The sequence below is a fragment of the Urocitellus parryii genome, chromosome 8 (assembly GCF_045843805.1).
Source record: "Urocitellus parryii isolate mUroPar1 chromosome 8, mUroPar1.hap1, whole genome shotgun sequence".
Classification (NCBI taxonomy): domain Eukaryota; kingdom Metazoa; phylum Chordata; class Mammalia; order Rodentia; family Sciuridae; genus Urocitellus; species Urocitellus parryii.
Window position 1 is genome coordinate 23,086,129 of NC_135538.1, and position 23,789 is coordinate 23,109,917.

Below are 23,789 nucleotides of genomic sequence, written 5' to 3' on the forward strand. Positions count from 1 at the left end.
CAATGGTGTGGTCACCTGATTGGAATTTCTCTTTAAGAAAAACTGAAATTGCAAACTCCAAATTACAAAAATTCTATGTACGGGTAGCAGGTCACATAATAACTCAATTCACCTGGTGTTTCCTCGGCTCACACTTTACCTTATTATAACTACTATATTTGAAAATTATAAATAATATCAATAGAAAAGTAAATATGGAGAAAAAGACAATAAATAATGGGAGTTATTTGAATCTTCATTATTAAAAAAACTTAAAGAGACTAAAAGAGTAGCTTGATGGTACAATGCTTGGCTAATATGTGCAAAGCCCTGGGTTTCATCCCCAGCACATTCACGTGAGCACACACATACACACAAAAAAATAAATTAATAAATAAATAAAAACCAGAACTATGATTTAGTAGATATATACTCATATTCTAACCAATAGTCATCAACAATAAAAATAGAGAGTAAAGTATAACCATGGAAATTGATTCAAGTATCATAAACGTTTGAACATGAAGTTGATTTCAATGAAAAAGTAAATTTCTAAAATTACTTAGTATTTTTTAATTTTAAAATCCATTTTCCTGAAGAGAATGAGCTGACTAAAAAAATATGGAAAAATTAGCTTTTCTTTCTCAGATCTCTATTATGATGCAAATTAATTCCTTTTAATTGAAGCTTTTTCTCTTAAAATTTCCTTTGGAAAAAACTTTGGCTAAAAGTGCAGGAGTATGGAAATGAACTCATTCCACTGGTTATAACAATGGGGAGCTTGAGAGACATAAGTGATATTTATTTTTCTAGTCTTGCAAATGTACAGTAAGTATACCAATTGCCTCCAATAACAGAAATTTTGTTGGAACATCAGATTTCCCCACCCTTAGAATACATTCTTTATTTTGTTAGACATCTGCAAATATAAAACATAATGATTTCTTACCATTCATTTGATTATCGACTGTATTAGTAACAGGCATGTTAGTGGTGACAGTGGGTGGTGTAGTACTAGCAGAGTTTACAGTAGCTGGTGATAAAGATGAGAAAGATGTAATTTTGCAAGGAGCACATAACAGTTAATATGGATGAGCAATCTATGATTAATGCATGAAAACACATAGAAGAGGAATGGAAACCATTTCTTGGCACCAATACAACAGATTCCAATGTTATAATGCAGAAAATGAAGTGATGCTTTCTACGGTCCATCAAGAATTAATTCACATGTCTTGTGGCCATACTGCACAAGGGACTGGAGAAAAGGTATTTATAGTTTAGACCAAGGTGTGCCATCAACAGATTGGCAATCAAACAACAAACAGATCAGCAAACCTTTCCATAACTCAGTTCCCTGAATTCATTAAAGGAAAAATTATAGAAGGCATTCTATGCAGATTACACCTGGAAAACTATCCAAACCAAGTCAGTCTGCCTGATACTCTGTGACTAGAGGAATAAAATCTCAGAAGAAAATACATCCCTCTTGAAGAATAAAAATGTAAAGAAAAAGGAAAGAGAATGAAAGTACAGAGTAAATAATTTAAAGATCCCAATACTTTTACTTTAACATCGATGGATAAAAAGTATTTCACAAGGGCAACTCTCACAGAGGAGACATTTTTCAAAGCATTATGTCATAGATATGCTTCTAATACATTTCAAATTCTCAAAGATTGAACCCTTACACAATGCTTTGATAATATTTTCTAATAAATTGGAGGGGTTATATAAAGATACATATATATAGCTAGATATACACATGCATATATGTAAACATATGTATCTATGTATATATAGTAAAATAAAGTATACACACTATGTGTCTAGTATATTCATATTAGATGTACATTCATATATACAATAGCCATTTGTTACATCTCTTTTAACTGAAAAATTATTTAAAACAGAATTATACAGAGAAATGCTTTCCAAAGGCTCTTTATAAAATACTGATTTCCTTGATGCAAAATGTGCATTTATAACTAAAATAACTTTCCATTCCAAAAACTTAAGAACTGGGAGTTATTTTTAAGCCTTTTTATTATCAACAATCAATTGTGTTTATTGTGATGCAAAATACATCACAAAAATGCTTTTTGGTTAGGACATGGGGAAAAGCAAAGAAAAAGCTGCATATCTGGTCCTTTGTCCCAGAGAGTAAGTACTTACAGATATCTTGGATTAAAATTAATAGAAAAATTTAAAAAGAAAAAAAACCTTTCAGATCCTGAACTAAATAAAGTTAATCTTTTTTTGGTGTATTTCATTAAACTATTTTAAAGTTACACTGAGTTTGTGAAAAGAAACTAAACTTACTTTTCATAGGGTTTTGACAAATAACAACACAAGAAATGTCTTAGGAAAACAAAGATAATAATAAGTTTCCCCACCCCTGCTTGCCCTAGTCCCACACTGGAACTCTAGAAAAGAGCTTAGGTTTCTACTTGTTTGTTCTCACTTCCAATCTGTCACTTTGGTGCCATGATTCTTTTTTAGTAAGAGATTCAGTTTTTATAAAAGGTATGGCCATGGTTCTTATGTAGCACGTAGAACATGCTAGTTCACGTAGAAATATTTAATAGAATAAATGGGTAAAAAGGAGCCATGGGTAATTAGAAGAAGCAATGATAAAATTAAAGCAACACATTTAAACTACTATTTTAAAACTATTTAGCATGCAACTATTTAGTGTATAATACATAATTAAATATTGACCACGATGTAGTCCTTAAACATCATAATAAACGTATTAACAATGGGTTAGTATAACCATTTTTATCTTAAGATTTAAGTTACATTGCACATCACAAACTGCAGACTTGTCTTAAATTTAACTAAATATTCAAAAAATTTCCCCCTTGTTTTATAGACACTAATACTTCTTCAAACTACTGTAAAACTATATTTATGCTGGACCTTTGCAATATTCTTGAGAAGAAACAGGGGAAATGGAATCCACCCTTGTTGAATAGCATATAATCATTCACATTTTCTAAAAAACTCAGTGCTTCATGGAAATATGTCAACAGTGTGTGAATGCATTCTTTTTCCACACTGCATGTACTATGCACCCACACAACTAAAACACATCCAGAAATTTTTCTGTTTTGTTGGCTTCTGGCCTTCTAAGTGAAAATAAAGATAAAAATCAAAGCAATGGCCACTACATGATCCAAAATAACAAGTACAATGTGGACTCCCTACCTTGACAGAGGGTCCCCAGTTCTGCACAGTTGGCTAGTTCTGCTGCCGGGAGCGGAATCAGGTAGGAACCTTGATCAACACAGAGGGAATATACCAATTTGACTTATGATTAACTGATACCATAAAAAAAAAATCATGAACCAGATGGTTAGTGGAATAGGACCAGCCCTAAAAAAAGCCCACCAATAATACTCTAACAGAAAAGTTTCTTAAGGTCACTGCAACCTTAATTTTCTCAAATACAAATTCAAGGTATTGAAATTACCCTCAAAATCTTGAACTCAATTTTTCAGCCATGCAACATGAAATGAAAGTAAGAGCTATGGTCCCTTATAGCTTGTGTGAAAAAAGTTTAGGGCTTTTTTACATAATTAATTATAAGGCTCTGGTGGAAAGTCATACAAATGAAATAGTACAGACATCAAGGCTAAGTTTCAAAAGTGAACTTGCAGAATTATGGATTACTCACCAAATACATATTCTTGGTTCATAGACACGAGCATGCCTATCCTACTTTCAATCCTAGACTATGTTTCTGTGATTCAAGTCAGTCTTGCATCCGTTTTGTTTAAAGCTTTTACTGACTCATTTTCAGCAGGAAGTAAATTTAAAGCTGATTTTCTAGAAGTAGTAGTGGATTTTCTCTGTTGCAACAAGACTTCCTGTGACAACTGACAGACTTTTACCAGTACATGGTGGCCAAGGAAGATGGGCTAAATAAACTGATTATAAAGTATACAGCATTTGAATAAAGTCATAAGAATAAATACAAAAGTAGATGACATATGTGTGTATACCTACAGATTCATATGTATGCACATACATATGTAATATTACATGTTTAAGGGAGACTTATATGACATTGATTTCATTCTAATGTTTGAACATTTTCCCAGCTTTCCCACGGGAAAAGGCAGAGCAGTTGCATGAGCTCACAAAAAGATTCCTAATGAGGTAAACGGTGTGCATAAGCAGAAAACACCCCAGCAGTTTAACAGCATCATTTCCTCATTCTTGATTGCCTCAGGCACCAGGCTCAGGGAAGGGATCATGGTATACCAGAAAGGCCAGCCTTACAAGCAGGTCTATGATGTGATATCAACTAGCAAGAAGCTCTCATCAGACCTTTATATGTTCATGCAACACAAACTCACTCATTGCCTACAATACATGAGGCATGGAGGTCAGGACAGTGTCCCCTGCAGTGCTGCTGCTCTCAGAGGCATGAATGGAGCTGGCTACACAGTTCTGAGTGCTGAGGGAACGGTGGTGGTAGCAGTCCCCAGGGGGATATGACAGCAGCTTGGAGAGCAGAGGGAACAGGAAATCTATTACAATGAAGGAGACCCAGGAGGCATGTGAAGTAAGAGATCTGGGGCTGCCAGACGATTTCTAAAGCATACACCAAGAAGGTACTGAAGAGATCTCAATGGAACTTAAGTAATGTGGCATTAAAAATGCAATAGAGTCATTATAGAGAACAGTAGGGACAACATGATACCAGGTAATCAGCAGACAGTGGAGGGTCTTGTAGTAGGAGAAACACTGTGTCTTTCTTCCAGTGGTGAATCCCACACACAGTAGGTGGGTGCTCAAGCTGAACTGAATAAATTACTCAACACATTATGAATGACTGCTAAAATTCTGACCTTTCTCTTAAAGGCAATGGGGAAAAAATGAATAAGAGCTAGGGAAAATTAGATTTATATTTGAAAACGATAATTTTTGACATTCTCTCACCAAAACAAGGAAGACACAAAAAGAAGGAACAATACTAACAATTCAGGCTTGATATCATGAGTATAGTGAGGAAGGACAGAGAGAAGCACACATGCATTTAAGATTTAACATCTTACAGAAGAGAAGAAAGGACATTTGCTAGTTTCCAAATTGAGAAATAGGCACATAACCATCTCATGGAAGGAGATAGGAAATACCAGGACTGCAAATTTAGGTGGAGATGGGTAAAGAGTAAGGGCTGTAATGAAACTGAGGTGCTGTGCAACATGGGTGTTCCAAGAGGCCTAACCTCACGGTTTTGATATGAGAACAGAACAGAATGAACTCTGGATATTCCCAGGGTTAAGCATCAGTCATACAGAACACAGAAGTTAAAAACAGCTTCTGGGGAAAGTGGTCTCAGGGAACATAAGTGAAGAAAGTTCAGTGAAGGGTGTGGCGGTACCCATCAAGTATGCCAGAGGGGCAAGGAAATGATGGAGACCCATAAAGAGTCCTCATTTTGTTCTGGAATTTTGGTAGCAGTTCTACAGAAATTAGTTTTAGTCACATGGGAATGATTCAATTCAGACTTATGAGGTTTGAGGAGTGCATGCTGGATGAGGATGTTTGGTTGTGCAAGGAAGCCGAGACAGGGAGGGACTTTACAAAAGTTTTAAAGACTGAAAAACTAAACCAAGTGTAGTCTGGCAAAAAAAAAAAAAAAAAAGCATTTGAGGAGGCAGAAGGTATGGCAGCATGGAGGGAGAATCATTTCATCTTGAATGCCATCTGCCCTCATGCCTTTCCATCACCATGTATGTCCACTTTTTTCAGGACCTCATTCTCCTATAGGCACTCTTGTATTTTGGTAATGAACTTTTGAAAGTGAAAAAGCCCTTTAAAACTCGGAGCAACTGAGGAAATCTCAGTCACTAACATGCAACAGAGGAGACTGTTGGATTGAGTCCTCTGGTTCTCAAATTACACACAATGCTGGCAGTCAAAGGCTCCTTAGGCCACTTCTGGAACTGATACAATATCTCTGGAAGACAAAGGGAGATAAGGGACAGTGGTGTGGGAAAGAAGTTCTTAAGCTAACTACATTTCCACTACATTATGTTAGAGAGTTTAGAGGTGGAAAAAAAAAAAGAAAAGAAAGTCAGACAGCTATGATTTAGAACAAGATATGCAATCATTTTCTTGAACGTTTTATCAGTTTCATTGTATGGTACCAAGTATAAATATCAGTGTGTGACGGGCTTTCCTGGGAAATTATAGCATTTGCCTCTCAATATTTTAATTTTGTTCTTCCTGGGGAATTTTACATTAGCAAATTAATATTGCCTTACAAATACTCAATGAACACTATTTTATGATGATCTAACAGGGCAATAGGAATTTAACAGAAATTAAATATGAAAACTGCATTATGAAAATGGTATTAAAAAATAACCAATTTAATTGGAAGGAAGTTACCATAGTGAATGAGATTTGACACTACAAATACACCAAATTACATAAACAAACACATGAAATATAAAAAGTCTATACAGTCAGGCATAGTGGTGTGTGACTGTCATCCCAGCTACTCAGGAGCTGAGGCAGAAGGATCACTTGAGCCAATGAGTATGAGGCTAGCCTGGCTAACATGGTGACATCCCATTTCAAATAAAATCAAGCAAAGAAACAAAAAACCCAAGAGCAAACCCACTCTTTCATTTCTACCTAGTTCCATTTCCAGCATATCTGTATAAAATAGCCAATGTCATGATCAATTTGGCTAGGCTGATGGATTTACAAACTGGGAGCTTAAAGAAGAGGAGACAATCTTCTCTTCCAGATACTGACATATTTATCACCAACAGTTTTTATAACATGAACTGTGAATGTTCCCTGATTTTTGAGGCTAACAAAAGTGTTTACTTAACAGAAAAATTTAGTCAAGTTTTCTTGAAAAAAGAAACAAAAACATGTATATGAGGAGTTGGTGAACAGCTACATAGCTCCAATCTTTTTTCTGTACCTATTGTTGCTCTTCCCAAATCACACTACTGAAAGAAGTCACTATATATTTATGTAAGTTATGGTTTAAATGGACAGATGTGCAGCCAGTAGCTTATCTCAAACCCTACTTGATAATCCAAATAATGGTAACCCTAACAGTAATTTCCAAAAAGCATAAAATTAAAAAGTGGACCCTCCCCTTTTCTCTTTCAGGATTTGATAAATTTTCAATAAAATATGTTCAAAATTAAATTATTTCTGGAAATTACTATGCTAATAAAGAGTTTGAGTCTTCTCAAAGAATAAAATTCCTTGTAAAGATAAAGTGATTCTATTTTACTTTTATTTCAAGATGATTTAGCAATCTAAAAATGCTAAACTCAATAATTTGTTAGGGAGAGAGGGCAGGATCCAACAATGAATGAGTTTTGTAGCTGTGAGGGATAGAACTGTAGAAATTAAGAAAGGGCAGGTCTCTGAGAGCTGATGAAGCCATAGTAACAAGGTGCAAAATCTTGAAGATGAAAACAAAAGTCTATAAAATTGTAAAAATTTCTGGGGAGGAATAAAAACAAAATCAGGTACTTGTGATCTGTGTCTTATCTCTATATCCACAGTGACTAATAGAGGGAAGTGCTTAAGCTATGCTTGTTAAATAATGTAATTTGTTTGAACTCCTGCTATTCATTGAGTTATACTGTACCACTCCTCAGGAAAGAGCGGTAATCAGTAAAATAAATAAAACGGTTAGAGAGAGCACTGTCTGTTCTTTGTGAAAACTGATGGACATCAGCCAGTGTCTAAACCTGAATTAGAACACAGGCAAATGCTTGCACCTATAATTAAAGAGTCAACTAAGAAGATTATCTGTTCCTGAAGGTCATAAAACTGAATGTTTAAATTTTTGTTCTAGGAAAAATAAAGGTGCCACAATGTGAAAAAGAATTATTGCTACATCAATCATTTATTTCTGGACAGGAGAAGATTTAATCATAAATTTAAAAATCAGGGGAAATTTTCTTAATTCAGGCATATTCATTCCCCAAATAAACTTTGAAAAATAAAGGGAAACAAAACGTCCAATTATGAAATTGTTAAAGCTTTTAATAATTCATGTTATTATGGCAAGGATATTTAACATATGGGAAACAAATGACAGGACATTTAAATATTAAATGCAGACTATTGTTTTACTATCTTACTTTCATTATAACTAATCTGGCAAAACACCATTGGAAAATCCATCCATTTCCTATTACAAATTGATGCTGGAATAGCTCATACCTAATAGACCCTGTCAGTCCAGTGGAATGCTAGGAATGGGATCCTATTTTCTCACTGGTTACTGTACTGATCATAAGTTTGTTGGAAATTAAGATAACCATAAACAGCAAAGCAAAATGTTCTCCAGAAGAAAAAAAAGAAAGAAAGGTTAAAATGTTAATAGAACACACTTTTTTCTACTTCTTGAAGTTTTTCTTTGCTAACAAAACTAGATATAATCTCTGGTTCAGGTATTTCCTGTCAGTTAATAAGTAACCGGGATTCTTCAACTCCCAGAGCTGATGATTAAGCAACAGGAAATCCCCTTCTCCCATATTTACTCCCAACACACAGTTCAGGGCACAAGTGAACCCAATTGGGTTGTCTAGTGTCATCCTGGAATGGAAAGAAGGTGGCTATAAAAGAGAGATTCAAATGAACTCACTCTGATGCTTGTGATAGTCCTTTGATGAAATCATTTTGAAAATGACTAAGTCATTTTGCAAATGACTAAAGTACATGAACATGTATACATTCTAGTACTCTTAAGGCTTGGAAAAGAAGTCTTGAAGATAAGAGTTTAAAAAACATGAGGATGCATCATCTCATTACATGTGGATTCTAAAAAAGTTGAAATTATAGAAGCAGAGAGTAGAATGGGGGTTCTTAGGGGCTGGAGTGTGTGAGATAGAAAACTACAGTTAAACAGAAATAAGAAGGCAAGGAGATGTACTATGCAATATGATGACTATAGTTAAAAACAATGTAATGTACACTTGAAATTACTAGGAGAGTAGGTTTTGAATGTTCTCAGCACAGATAGATGTCAAGTAGATGAGGTGACAGGTTAAGTAGCCTGAATGAATTAGGTAACAGGTTAATCAGCTTGAATTAGCCATTCTACCAAGTAAAACATATGCTGAAACACCACATGGTACACCATGAATCACTACACTTTTTGTCTGTCAATTTTAAAAAATTAAAATTAATTAAAAGCAAAGAAAATATGAAGACTCCCAGATACAATTTGGAGAAGGAGACCAGAGTTTTAGCCCACCAACCACCTCCACTACTCAATTTCCCTAAGGTTCTAAGGTTTCCCACCCTGTATTAGCAGAAAGCAGTAGCCTAAATTGCAATTCCCAAACTTAAATGCCTACCAGGGTGAGAGGTGATCTAAAGACAAAAGAAAGGGCTGCAGTAGGAAGGATATGGGGAGTGCTGAGGGCTGAGGTGACCTGGAAGATCTCTAAAGGGGCAGATGCCACTGAACTCCACTTGCATCATCCATGTAGAAATTCCAGCTAAGTGCTTGTATTTTGATTGCCAGAAGAACTCCCAATATTCATTTTTGTGTGAGATCTATTTTTTGTTTAATGTGGGAAATAATTCATAGTTTAAAAGAATTATGTGGAACAAAAGCAAATAAATGACAATAAATACCACCACTGCCAACCAAGACTAAGGGTTAAAGAGCCTGTAAGTGATTTGATTGGCTCACTTTGCCTGAAGATCTGGCAGGTCTTTTCCAGGTTTTCCCAAAATGTGAAATTCAGCAAAATGGACTCTCATGATTCCTTGGACTAGTTCTAGTGTTGGCAATTTTCTCACCAAGAGCTTAATAGGAAATATTTTAGGTCTGTGGTGTATCCATCACCATCAGTCAATCTAGCCACTATAGCACAGTTGAAGCCATAGAAAATATATGCAAAATGGGTATGGCTATGTCCCAATGAACCTTTATTTAAAAAAAAAAAAGTGGCCTACCATAAGCTCTTAAAATTGTAACTTCTGGCCTCAAGGATCTCATAGTTTAGGAATCCCTGTAACACTATGCCCCTCATAATTTATTATACTAAGGTATCCAAGAAGCACTGCAGGAAAGCAACATTATTAAGTTTGTTTCAAACAAATACTATGTTAACACCCTGTAAAGCCAGTGTTTTCCCGAAGAATGTACAAAATGTGTTACTGGTTCTTGGACTTCATACTCTTCCCATGGGCACAAATTAGTTCAATTACTCTAGTACCATTTCGCATTTTCTAGTCCTTCTTATGATGAAAAACAGTATAATTTATACTGGTTAAGACAGCAGAGTTCTAAAGTCAGCTGTTCTGGGTTCAAATCCTGATGTGGTCACTTACTAATTAAGTGTCATTGGTTCAGTTATTTAACCTTCTCGTTCCTGATTCCTCTTCTGCAAAATGGGGTCAAGAATAGAACTCACATGATGAGATGGATGATGTAAGAAACTATTAAATATTTGTAAAGTTTTTGAAATGATATTTAGTATATGTATTCAATTCAAATGTAATTTTGGGTTATCCTAGTCCTCAAGATATTGCTTCATAAAAAGGCAAATATCAGAATAGTCCATATTGTGACTTTTTAACACTGGCCAAGAATATGATGGAAAGAAGGCCTTGGACTGAAACTGATCTCCAAGAAAGTAGGGAATGCTCCTCCTCCTCACTCTTGATGCCACACCAAAAACATACACTTGACCTTCTACATTTCCTCACTGAGTGAAAGACTTCTATAGGAGTCACTGAAGGTTCTCTAGCTAATCTTAGACCAGAGTATGATCTTAAGGAACACTCTTAGCTCTTCCAAAGTTTCAGTCTCCTTCCAGAACAGGTTTGTGGTTCACCCCTCTTTCCAACAATCCATAAGAAAATGTCTTCCAAATGACATCAGTTGATAGCCTTCCTACCATCTGCAGGAGTGCTGTGGACCACAGAGAGAGATTCGTAACCTCCATGGAGGGATAGGTGACAGGGATTTCCCAAATCCTAAAGACAGGCACAGTCCAGGAGACTTGGGGAGGTGGCCTCAAATTTACAATGGGTCCTCCTTGGTGCAAAATATGAAGAAAGATCTGATAAAATTCTTCCCAAAGTTACATAAAATTACTTTGGACTTCTAGGCCTCTTTCTGCTCTCCTTTACTGAGAGTTATCTCTGTGACTAAAAAGTACATATTATCAATAGTTTAGATTATCATATGGCATTTAAAATTGATAATAAGGGGCTCAGTGGTAGAGAACTTGCCTTGTACATGTGCCTCACACTCGATTCAATCCTCAGCACCATATAAAAATAAATAAAATAAATATATTGTGTCCAGCTACCAAAGCAAAACAAAAGTTGGAATAAAAACAGTTTTTTTTAAAAAAATCTATATAAAATAAAATAAAATTGATAATAAAATATTTACTGTTATGTTTAAATAAAACCTATAATAAAGACTTCCAGAATTAACTTGTATACATAGGAAATATTTGATAGAAGTCTATGTTTTAGAATTAGTTTTCTAAATACTTTGCATTTACCTACTTCCAATAATACCACATTAAAATTTTCCTAAAAGGGAACCAGAGAGAAAAATATTTTAAATGACTGCACATGCTCATTTTCAAACAAATGAAGATAAAAGTTCAAAGAAAAAATTGATAGTTTCTGATTATCAAGATTTTCCATAAAATGGACAATTCAGTGTTTAGTACTAGCTGAGCAAATAATATTCTCTTAGGTGGTAGCTGTTTATTTGGGCAATGCAATTATAATTTCACTCTAGGATGGTAAAGATCAGCTTATTAGTAGATCACTTTCGTGAATAATAACTTATTTATTAATTTATTTTGTTTCAAACCAAGAGCTAACATTTCTATTGGAGACACAATAATTATAACTGTTTTGATAGTGGCAAACTGTGTGACATTCTATGACCTAGGGAAATCTTAAGAATGGCAAGACTAAAAGCTTTCATTGAGTCAGCATGGCTTATAATCAAATACAATTCTTGATTATGTTGTGATGATGGAGCAGATAACATTTTAAAAATTTAAAGAGCTCCTTAATGATGATTTTATGCATGTGTGTGTGCAATTTCTTACTGACACACATTTTCATAGAACAGTGCTAAAAAACAAAGACTATCAATTCTTTGTGCCACGGACTTACCACAGCTTAGGTTGCTTTCAGCTTTCAGAGCGAGGGTTGGGATGTTCCAAAAGTCATTCTGCCAGTCGACCACGTTCCCTTTCACATTGCAGCTGAGATTGGAGAGGATCTTCGAATTCATGGTAAAATTCCAAAGCCGAAAGTTATAAATATCCCCTTTTAGGGAGGCAATTTCATTTTTATTGGAGCCCAACAACAATTTCCCATTCCCAGGAATGACTTTACTAATGGTAGAATCACACGGGACCATTTCGTAGATTCTTTTGAAATGGACACCGACAGAGCCTAAAGAATTATTCCAGACCATGCAGAGCTGCTCAAAGCTTTCAGTGAAAATGTCTTCTTTATCTTTCACAGGTAATGCGCTATTCAGCCAGCATTTTGAGCCAAAAATATTTAGGAAGTAGTCACCATTGGCCTTTCCAAAAGTGAGCAAGGGTTCCAGGGATACATCTGAGTAAGAGAACACCACCCAGTCACTGTCTTCATTGCCAACTTTGGCTGCTTCGAAGCACAGCGTGAAAGCACTGAGCGCTGGAATGGAGACACTCTTTGCAACAGATACCTGGTAAGCATCTACTGACTGGGGTAAAATGACTTTTTGATTCCTTAAGGACACAGCAACTAGGAAAAAACACAGCACCAGAGATAAGACATGTTAACTGCAGAACAAGGACTACAGAGATGCAAACATCTGACCTCTTCTGTCCTCCACCACTTTCTACTCATTGACTTTTATCCACCCTCTGCCTGCTTGCTCCCCTCTTTCTCTGCCCTTCCTCTATCAACAACCCCTTACCACTGGTCTTAAACCAATAATAACACCAATAAGAAATCCTACTCATTTTAACTCTAATCATGATTGAATCTAATGCTTAAACTCAATTGAAGTTATAGCAAGCTAAGTTGGTAAGTATTTTTTTAATCTCTGAGTTCAAAATTAAAAACAACAACAACAACAACAACAACAAAAACTCACATAACTCCCCAATTAAGAAAGAACTAGTTTCCAAGAAGGCTTTGTATACACATTAAGATTTTTTAAATTATATTATTTTAACTGGGCGTGGTGGTGCATGCCTACCATCTCAGCAGGTCAGGAGGCTGAGACAGAAGGGTGGCCATTTCAAAACCATCATCAGCAACTCAGTAAGGTGAGACCCTAAGTGAGTCGGCAAGATCCTGTCTCTAAATAAAATATAAAAAAGGGCTAAGCGCCCCTGGGTTCAATCTCCACTACCAAAAAAAAAAAAAATGTTATTTTTCAACTGTATTCTAAACATAATCAATAGTTCCATGTTTCATCACTCTTCCTGAATATTTCCAGACCTCCTTCTTCCCTTCAGATATTCCACATCCTTCTCTTTCTTCCCATCAGCAGGCTATTTTAGGAACAAATGTAAATAGAATTTTATTGAGAAGAAAGATTATAAGGCAAAATCCAACATAAATGGTATTTTAAGGTGTGGACCTTTTAAACCTGGGCATACGAGCTATTTTTGAGGGGCACTAAAGAGTACTGGTTAAAGGACAGACAATGAAGCTTCATATCCCAGCTGTTCTATAGAGTAGCCATGACCTTGGATTACTTCGCCTCTCTCTACCTTAGTCTCCTCATCTGCAAAATAAACAGTGGTACTATTAACTATATGGTCAATCAGAACCACATAAGTTAATATCTTGAAGCAGAGAGTGGAGACCATCCCATAGCAATAAAGAGGAAGTGCTTATTATTATTTGTATAATAAATCAAAATAAATGCATTAATTGGCCTACTATATCTGTGATATATATGAAATTATTAAATAGTACTATGAACATATTCTTATGCTAATATAATAGAAGTTGATTTAAGGATAAGTATGTTTCCTTAACAATGCTATTTAAGGGGCTGGGTTGTGGCTCAGGGGTAGAGCACTTGCCTAGCACATGTGAGGCACTGGGTTTGATCCTCAGCACCACATACAAAAATAAATAAAGTTATTTAAAAAATGCTATTTAAAAACTGTTTCATATGAATGACAGTGCACATGAACATATGTTAATATACACCAAGAAGAACTGTATAAGACATCATTTAATATAAATATTCTAGTAAAAAATCCACAGTAGAATTTTAGAGAACTGTGAAATTTAGTCTACATTTTAAATATAAGGCAGTTCAAGGTCTGCTTATATGAAAGGATAGTCACGCAATATGAATCTAGTATTCTATATGCATTTTATTTTTTAAAAGAGGCTTGAATAGGCTGTGGCTATTTCTTATGAGTGGTTATGAGTGTGTCGTGGGTATACAATGAATGTTAATTCATGTCTTTTTCATTTTCAATTGTCCTATATTTCATATTTTTTAAAACATTGTTTTGAAAAATTAAATCAAGTGTGTTTTACTTAACCACACCTCTCTAATATCAATCACAAACAGTAAATAACTTCTCAACCAAAACACAGTTTGTAATGATGAGGGCCAGCCATTCTCATGGTTGCATCTATCTGTCCTCCCCTACCTCTCTCCCTTTCTTTCAAATATATTACATCTACTTAGGAAGCTCATAAGAAGAGGGAAAAAAAAACCAAAAATATGTAACTAAATTGCATAGTCTTAAAGCTTAAGCTTCCTTAAGCAAAGCCTGGTTTTAGAGATTACAAGATTATTTTAATGTTATGAGATGCTAGAATCTGGGAAACATTTACTAATAATGTTTTATTTTTTTCAGTTAAGTACTTTCAGGGGGCTTTCCTCAGGCTAAGTTGTTTCCTTAATTATTAATAGCTCTTTGTAAATTTACATGTGTTTTCTATATTTGTCCCCTAGGGTGGTTTTTTCAAAGGACAAAATCAATCTCTCTCTCTCTCTCTCTCTCTCTCTCTCTCTCTCTCTCTCTCTCTCTATATATATATATATATATATATATATATAATTTTTTTTTTTTGCACTGGGGATTGAATCCAGGGTTGCTTTACTACTGAACTACATCCCCAGCCCTTTTTTTTATTTTGATGTAGAGACTCACTAAGTTGCTTAGGACCTCACTAATTTGCTGGTGCTGACCTTGAACTTGCCCAAAATAAAATGATTTCTAAATAAGGATGCTTTAAATTTTCAGTGGAGAGTTGTTAGAATTACAGATTTTAATTATTAGCAGTGGAGTATCGTCATTGTCTTCCAAGCAGCTTTTAAATGCTCTACATATAAACACTATAAAAGAATTAAGCTCTACTGTAACCAGATTTGGGATCTGGTAGTCATAATTTGCTAATGAGAAATGCTTAGAGAACATTAACAGATTCTTGCCCTTAAGTCCTAATCCTAATCATTCACATTCACATAAAAGAGCATAACTCTGTCTTCTGGTCTTTGTGTTTACTGTAGCACATTTTAACTGAAAACAGAAGGTTGGCGCCGCCTTTGGTTTACATACCTCTGATGTAGCTGGCATTGAAACCTTTCTTCTGGATGCTAAAGTCACTTGAAAAGGACACATGCATCTCATTCGCACTTGAGTTAAATGATAGTCCTTTGGCTGTTGCTCCACAAAATTTAGTCTGGCTCTCTCCATTATCAAGGGATAATGAGTCATAGATGCAATTGGGAGCTTCTTCAATGTCAAAGTCATTAAACGTTATCTGAATGATGTAGCCAGTGGGGGCTCGCAGGGTCCACATGCAAGCCTGGCTGTTAGGGTAGTCGTTGGGGTAACACGGGGAAGTAAAGGTCCCAGAAGGGCTGGACAGGACGACCCTGCAGTTGGCACATCCCCGCACTGTTGGCCAGACAAAAGAGAGACAGGGAGAAGGGCTGGGATCAGACGCGCACAATAAACCAAGCATGCCACACGCTGGGGACAGTCAAACAGAAAACATTTAAAAATACCAAAATACAGTCGGGAAAATTAAAAGGACCATGAAACCATTTCAAGAAGAGAAAGAAATGTCAAGGGTGCAACAAAAAGGAAAAGAAAAACACAAAAATTTAGAGCAATAATTTTTAAACTCTAGGTGTTATATATAATGCACACGGGTCTTGCCATATATCACATCCAATTTCACCATCACAAAGAGCCTGGGGAGTCACTAGTGGATTTCATAAAGGTTCACTGACCCAAGTTAAGAAACTCCACGTAGTAATAGAACTGGATGGGAGAAGGTATATTCCATAAAGGGAGAGCTCAATATTACAAACCATGGAAACAAAGAAAAGAGAAACTCTTAGGAAATGAATGGTCGAAGAGAAAGCTAAAAACACAAAAGTTAAACAGGTTATCTTAAGGCAGATTGTACTTTTCTTCAAATTCAAATAAACATTATCACCTTGCGTGTGTAGAATATTTATAGTACTGAAAGTACTTCCATTTATCCCATTTGTTTATCATGGTTGGTAATTATATGCTTCAGTGATCATCTCATTTACTCATTCATTCAGTAAATATTTACTGAATGCCCGTGTGTGCCAAGCACTATTCTAAATAGTAACATACCGTACTAGAGGGAAAGACGCTCCCTGTGCAGGTTTACACTTCAGTCTCAGACCTAAACCAATATTAAACATAATTACAGATGATGATAAAAAAGGGGGGGGGAGTAAAGCAAGGGATAGAGAGGGACAAGAATGGTTGGGCACGTTGGGTGGTTATCCAAAGAGGTGATGTTTGTGCAGGGATCCAGATGAAGAGATGGAGCATGTCATCAACACACTAGGGGAACAACATTGTAGGCTAAGGGTCCTCAAAATTAAAGCCTCACTAAATGAGAGCTGGGTCTCTCCCACTGAACTGCATGTCCCATGAGGCCAAGGGCCACATCTCTGTTGCTCATAACTTTGTTCTCAGTGCACAGGTGATATGCTTTAGACATAAGGTGTTCCCCAAAAGCTCATGAGTTAGACAATGCAAGAAAATTTAGAGGTGAAATGACTGGGTTATGAGAGCCTTAACCTAATAAAGACATTAATCCCCTGATAGGGATTAACTGAATTGTGACAGTCTGCAGGTAGACTACAGCTGGAGGAGGTGGGTCCCTGGGGATGTGGCCTTAGGGTATGTAATTTGTCCTGGAGAGCAGAGTTGTCTCACTCTCTCTGCCTCCTGATGTGACTTCCTGAGCTGCTTTCCTCCTGACTTTCTTCCCCCAGGATGTTCTGCCTCACTCTGGGCCCTGAGGAACACAGTCAGCCATCTATGGACTGAGACTTCTAAAACTGTGAGCCCCAAATAAACTCTTCCTCCTCAAAAATTGTTCTTGTCAAGTCTTTTGGTCACAGTGATGAAAACGCTAACTAAAACAACAACAGGGTAAACTTGCAATGAATATTAATCAAATGAATATATATTTATATAAAAGAAACTTCTGAGACAGAAGGGAAACATTATGATAGCATTTTCACTAACAAGAACATCGAGGATCTTCTCAATTATTTACCCATGGCCTGGGCAGCAGCTGGAACCAAAAATCAAGGTCAGCTGTCTTCCCATCCAGAGATGCTTCTGCATTAATATTCACGCTGTTTAAAAATGTTTGCATAGATGAAGGCAGCAACTTTGTCCTAACAATAGTCCAGATAAATAAGCTGCATTAAAACTGCCAGATGGGGCTGGGGTTGTGGCTCAGTGGTAGAGCGCTTGCCTAGCACGTGTGAGGCCCTGGGTTCGATCCTCAGCACCACATAAAAATAAATGAATAAAATAAAGATATTGTGTCCAGTTACAACTAAAAAATACGAATTTAAAAAAATTTTAAAAACATGAAAGACAACCTCTCAAAAGTAAAACCCTTTAACCATGTTAACAGAAAAGGCTTTAAATATATTGTTTTCTTCCTTTAACTAAATTGAGTAGAATGCCTACATAGCAGCTTTTCTTCAAAATGGCAGTTATGACAAGTATTTCTGATGCTTCTGATATTCTCAAGGACTGAGAGCTGGTAGGCTGCTGAGGTTAGTTTTTCTTTCTTCTCTCTGTGGCCATTGGATTCACCTCTTCTTTGTCTTGCCACCTTGGCTCCCCACCCGCTCTAACGTGCCCTCCCACTGTTCCTCCTAAGGCTCAGATATCTTATACTGGGCCAAAGACAGAAAAGAGAAAACAAATTATGATCATCACCTTCTCTTATCTATCCCTGAAGCACCATGTTCCACACCATTACAGTACTCTTCAGAGCAGCTGTGTTACTTCTATTTGTGAGATTGTTTGCTTACTGTCCGTCTTCTCCCATTAGCTCAATAAAGGGACAAACCTGTTACATTCACTACCCTATTCCCAACACCCCACAGTAGCCAAGGAGAACCTCAGTAAAATCTATTAAATTTACAAACAAATAAGATAGTAGCTTAAATGAATGAAAACATGCCTACATTAAAGAATGACGATGTGCAGCATTTGAAACCAGGTCAAATAAATTCTAAGCCTGTAAAAAGGCTGAATAGTGCATAAAATCTGGAACGTCTCTTTGGATGGGGCTTCTGGATCTTTCTTCAGATGATTTCATACATAGCACAGGATTGAGAAGAGTTGGACTCTCTGACAAGTTTAGCAACCCATTATTATACCTTGGGCTCAGGAGAGAGAAACATCCCTAGTCAATGATTTATATATAATAAATTTATCCAGTAATAGGCACTGGAGATTTAAAAAGAAAAAAACTTAAGGAAAATAAGAAACAAGCTCTGTGTCATCCCAACATTCAGACAGGCACTATAATTTTTCCAAGATGAGATGTCATTTCTTATTGCTCATCTCCAAGCAATATTCAGAACTTACTTTATCCTGATATATTAGTTTTGCATAATCACTCATAAAAGCTGAATAGAGGGTAAAGGAAATTAAATTTGACTGGTAACACTGACTATGCAATCCTAAACATTAAGTTTATTTCTCTGGTCCTGTTTCTCCACCTCTACACAAGGGTTAACAATAGTACCCACTTTCTGGGGTTATTGGGAAGATCACTTGGGTTAATATTAAATAGTCCTGAAGGTTGTATGTGGCATGTCTTTAGCCCTATGTAAGCATTGGCTGATCATGAGTTGTTAGTATGACACCAAATCTGTGCATCCACAATGTAAGAGAAGTAGAACAGCAGCCCACCTCAGTAGATTCTTTTTCTCTAAGGAATTCACTGAATAAAATACAGAGATATAAGACATTCATAAAACACATTAAAAAACATTTCAAAATATTCTCTTATATAAGTCTCATCCATAGTGGCTAGACAACATCTAGAGATAGTACTAATTATCTTAACTGGATGAAATGCCAATTAAACTAGTTTATTATCATCATGTTCATTATATTTATGGATCACATCAAAGTAAAGAACTTTCATATATATATTATTTCATTTAATATCACATTAACCCTGGTATTATGACTACCCCATCCTTTGAGGAAATAAATAAGACTAGGTTCTATAACTTGCTCAAAGTTACACATCTGATTGATAGTACAACGAAGATCCAAAGCAACTCTTCTGAATCTAAGTCTAGAGTCTTTTAGGGGAGAAAAAAATACCACAATTAAATAAGTGATTCAGAGCAAAATAATGAACTTAGGTACTTTTTTAGACAACATTTTTTAAGAGTCTATTTCATCAGCTTAAAATTTATGTTTTAAAATAACTAATTTGGAAATAACTTAGTAAAGAATGTTAGAAAGTCTGAAATATAGGGCTTTGGATCTGTTTAGAAAAATCTAACATCATTGTTTTAACTGATTCCTACACTCTGAGACAGCCCGTTAATGAATAATCTGTTCTCTTGCAGGGCAGAACTGCTGAAAAGGAAGCTACTGAAGTAGCCACTGAGTAAGGCCTTGCTGAAACCTGGGTTAACGTATCTTCTAGAAGCTACCTAACTCAAAGCATCTGCCTCATCATGTTCTCAAGGACAAGAGAGAGTCATGTGTCCTCATCTCCAATCTGTAACACAAAATTTTCAGGCAATCTAAACATACAACCAACCAAATGCCACCCTCTGCCTGTGCGTACATGTGTCCAGCCATCATGTACTTTCCACATTTTCACAGAAGTTTGTTCTTCAGTGAAACTCAAATCTACATGGGAAACCTTCCAATCATACCCAAGCCTACTAATTCAAACAACATTGAGATTTAATAACCAGCATTTTATGGGGATTTTTAATCTCAGAGATTTACTCCACTCTAGCAGTCGGACTTCTCATAAAATGCAAATACCATGTTTTTTTTTTAATAGGAATTTTTATAAACAGGAATCTCTCTAAAATAGGAATTTCAGATCCCAAGAGATAAATCAAATTAGAGACCTATTTTAGCTGCTTTCAACACTGATCTCTCTGCCTGGCACTGAATAACTGCTTTTTTTGTTTTTTTTTTTCCCTGCACTGAGTTAAATGATGAACAAAATGAATACATTTAAATTACATCTTTTTCTTTATTTGGATGTGAGTAGGAGGGTAGCTAATTAATTTGCTGGAAAAGTTGACAAGTGAAAATGATCTCCATGAAAACTTAGCTTAAGTCATCTTTTCAATTTCATCTATTTGAAATCATTTTAATTATCCATGTGAATGTAGTAAATTCTAATGAATGAAAAGCTCATTTTTTGCTTTAAAAAGTTTAAAATATTTAGTAGCCTTCATGGTTTCTAAAGTTTAAATTTAAGAGTCAGCCGCTGAGAATATAGGATCAGCTCTAATCATTAAAGGCCCAGGAGAGACACCCCATTTCTCCAGACCAAGTCAAGATGTAATATCGTTGAAATGTAAAATGTAAACAGCATTTTAGATGCACATAAAATGTAAATAACCTTTTCGACTGATGATACACAAAACTGGAAAACTTCATCACAGCAAGTATTTAAGCTAGAGAGATTTCAGACCACGATGCAGACTTTTCAAGATGGCAAAGAATCTGAAGGCAATCTGGCTGTGACATCTGTGGTTCTGTTAATGTGACAGACTTGGCAAGCATCCTCACCTTCCCTCACCACTCTTCCCCAGACTCAGCATTCAGAGATAGCCATTTCTACACTGGGAGGGGACTCTTCAGCCAGGGTTCCCCGGGTCATTCCAATTTCCTACAGGAACTTCCAGCAGCCATGCGAGGATATCAGTTCTCTCCCACACTCCTAAACTCCTCCTAAAACACTGGTTTCCCCAGAGTTAACCAGATAATTGTTTCATTTCCTTCTGTGATGGTTCAACCTCAGAATGTTCTTTGGAAGCACTGTGAATAGGAAGCTACCGCAATGACTTAAGCATGGGTTCAAAAGGGCACCGTTTTACTTAGATCAGTCTGATGAGGTCTGACACAGCTAGAAAACTAACATGAGGTGGAAATGAAAGTTCTTCCATATGGGACTGAGTGTTCAGCCTGGCAATTTTTCTTTGACTCTCCAAAGATATTCACATGTACCACACCCTGAAAAACACCTGTGTCTGGTGTAATATGAATGTTTAAATCTTGAGCCCACTCTTTGCATAATCCCCTTGGCATGAGAACACCCATACTTTAAAAAAAAATTATAATTGTAGATGGATAGCATGCCTTTATTTTATTTGTTTCTTTTTTTTTTTTTAATGTGGTGCTAAGGATCAAACCTAGGACCTCATACATGCTAGGCAAGAGCTGTCACTGAGCTATAGCCCCATCCCAAGAGAACAAACATATTTAATTGCAAAAGGTCATACTTTCTGAAGATCCAAACATGTTAACTGCTGTAAATCCCTTTAGAGTCAACCTGTCATGTAGACATGCTGTATATCCCTTGTGAGAGGATTAGACACACAAGAACATGCACAACCACACACACCCATACACATTTTCATGGGAAACTGTTGCCTCCTAAGGAGTGGTTAGGTCTTCCCTATTCCTTAAAAAAAAACTAAAGGCAATAATTTGAAACAACCTAAACTGTATGGTCTATCAATTAATATATTTACTGGTTAATATATTCTTTTCAGTCCCATTATCCCTTCCACATACCTGCCCTGCAAATACCAACTCTGGATTAATCCAGTTTTGGATCTTTTTACTCTGATTCATCAGCTTCTGAGCATCATTGAAAAGAATTCATAAAATCACACAGATTATTCTTTATTAAAGAGGCTTCCACTTTTATTACACTCTCTGCAACATTTGATGCCTCTGAACACCTCCTGCTTTTGAAGAGTCTCATCACTCACGTTCCTACATGTTCCTGTTCTTTTTTGAGCATTTCCTCTTCTCTGCTTGACCTTTTAATCCCTGGTATTTGAAGCATGGTCCTCAGACCAGCAGCATCAACTGAGAGGTTGTTAGACATATCGAATCACACAGACCTATTGAACACAATCTGTAGCTGAAGATTTTCAAGTGGGTTCCAAGGAGTTCCCTTAAATACTAACATGCCACAAAAGCTGTACATAATTTCCATGCATATAGCTTCTCCCATGAGGATCTGTTCACTCCCACAGCACTTGCTATCATATTTGTACTATTTGACCCAAAGGGTGGACCATTGACATTAAGGGACCAAATAATGAGCTTTCCTAATCTGTCAAATTCATCTCTCTGAGAATCTGGAGATAGAGAGGCAGATAACTTCCTGGGAGAATGATAAAGTAGCATCATTCTGTGCCTTGTTCACTTGCAAACAAAGAAGCTGATAGGCTGGCAAAGAAAAGGGAAAAGAGAATGGAGAGAACACAAGATGAAGCAAACAAGAGCTCTGAGAAGCACAGTTTTGTTCCAGACATTCCATGCCCTGCTACCAAAGGGAAGAGCTGCTCTTTGTAGCTATTCCATGGATGCTGGGGAAATAACTCTTGTTATACCTACTGCCACTACTTGGCTTGGTCCAGTCTTAGTGTATTTGTGTTCCTTGCAATCAAGTGTGCTGTAAGCCAGCACCCCAAGGAGCTCTCCTCTCTTTTAAGCTCTTCCCTTTCTCTCTCTCTACTCATTCTCTCTGGGTGATCCCATCTGAACAAAGGCCTTCATTATATCCAAATGCTGAAAGTATTCCTGTGTTACATTACATTTGCTTGCAAATGTTTGCAAGATGTCTTCACTCATATAACCCACAGAAGCAACAATCCAAGCACCTTTCCTCAAGTAATTTGCTTTGGTCCTCTTTACAAGTGCAGTACACAAGAATCATTCAAGCCAGAACTCTGAATATTCCTTCTCCCACACCATTTCTAACAGTTTATTACTTATTTTGTTCATAGTTATTAAATGTTTCCACTCATCTACTCCCCATGGACATGCAGTTTGAGGTTCTTACCTTTCCTTTTTAGGATAAAGCTTAGTAACTAACTTCCTTATCAATAACCCTGTTACCTGCAACTCATCCTCCACAAATCTACCAAAAATAGCTATCAAAATGAAAATGCAAATATGAAAGTATAGTCTTTCTAACTCCAATCTCTCTGAAATCCAAGAAGACAAGACCTTTTGAAAGACATACACAGGACCTGAAATTTGCCTCATTCACACTTATTAACTCATCTCTTACCATCTCCCTTACATCCATTCACTCAATGAACACCTCTTGAGCATCCTATGTGCCTGGCACAGTGCCAAGTTCTGAGAATACAACCATGCACAAGATACCAGCCCTGATTTTCAGGAATTTAGAGATTATTAGAAATGCAGAAAGATGGTGATAATACAATGTGATCACTGCTCTGATAG

General features: G+C 36.3%; 1 protein-coding gene across 1 annotated transcript in view; it reads right to left on the reverse strand.

Annotated features, from left to right (window-relative positions):
* Positions 1–23,789, reverse strand: part of Adgrg6 (adhesion G protein-coupled receptor G6) — a 134,817-nt gene that overhangs the window by 55,009 nt on the left and 56,019 nt on the right. The window contains exons 3-6 of the mRNA XM_026397618.2: positions 15,564–15,905; positions 12,142–12,765; positions 3,190–3,258; positions 929–1,012 (exon numbers count right to left, since the gene is read on the reverse strand). Coding sequence (XP_026253403.2) covers positions 929–1,012; positions 3,190–3,258; positions 12,142–12,765; positions 15,564–15,905 — 1,119 coding nt within the window. The remainder of the gene's footprint in view (positions 1–928; positions 1,013–3,189; positions 3,259–12,141; positions 12,766–15,563; positions 15,906–23,789) is intronic.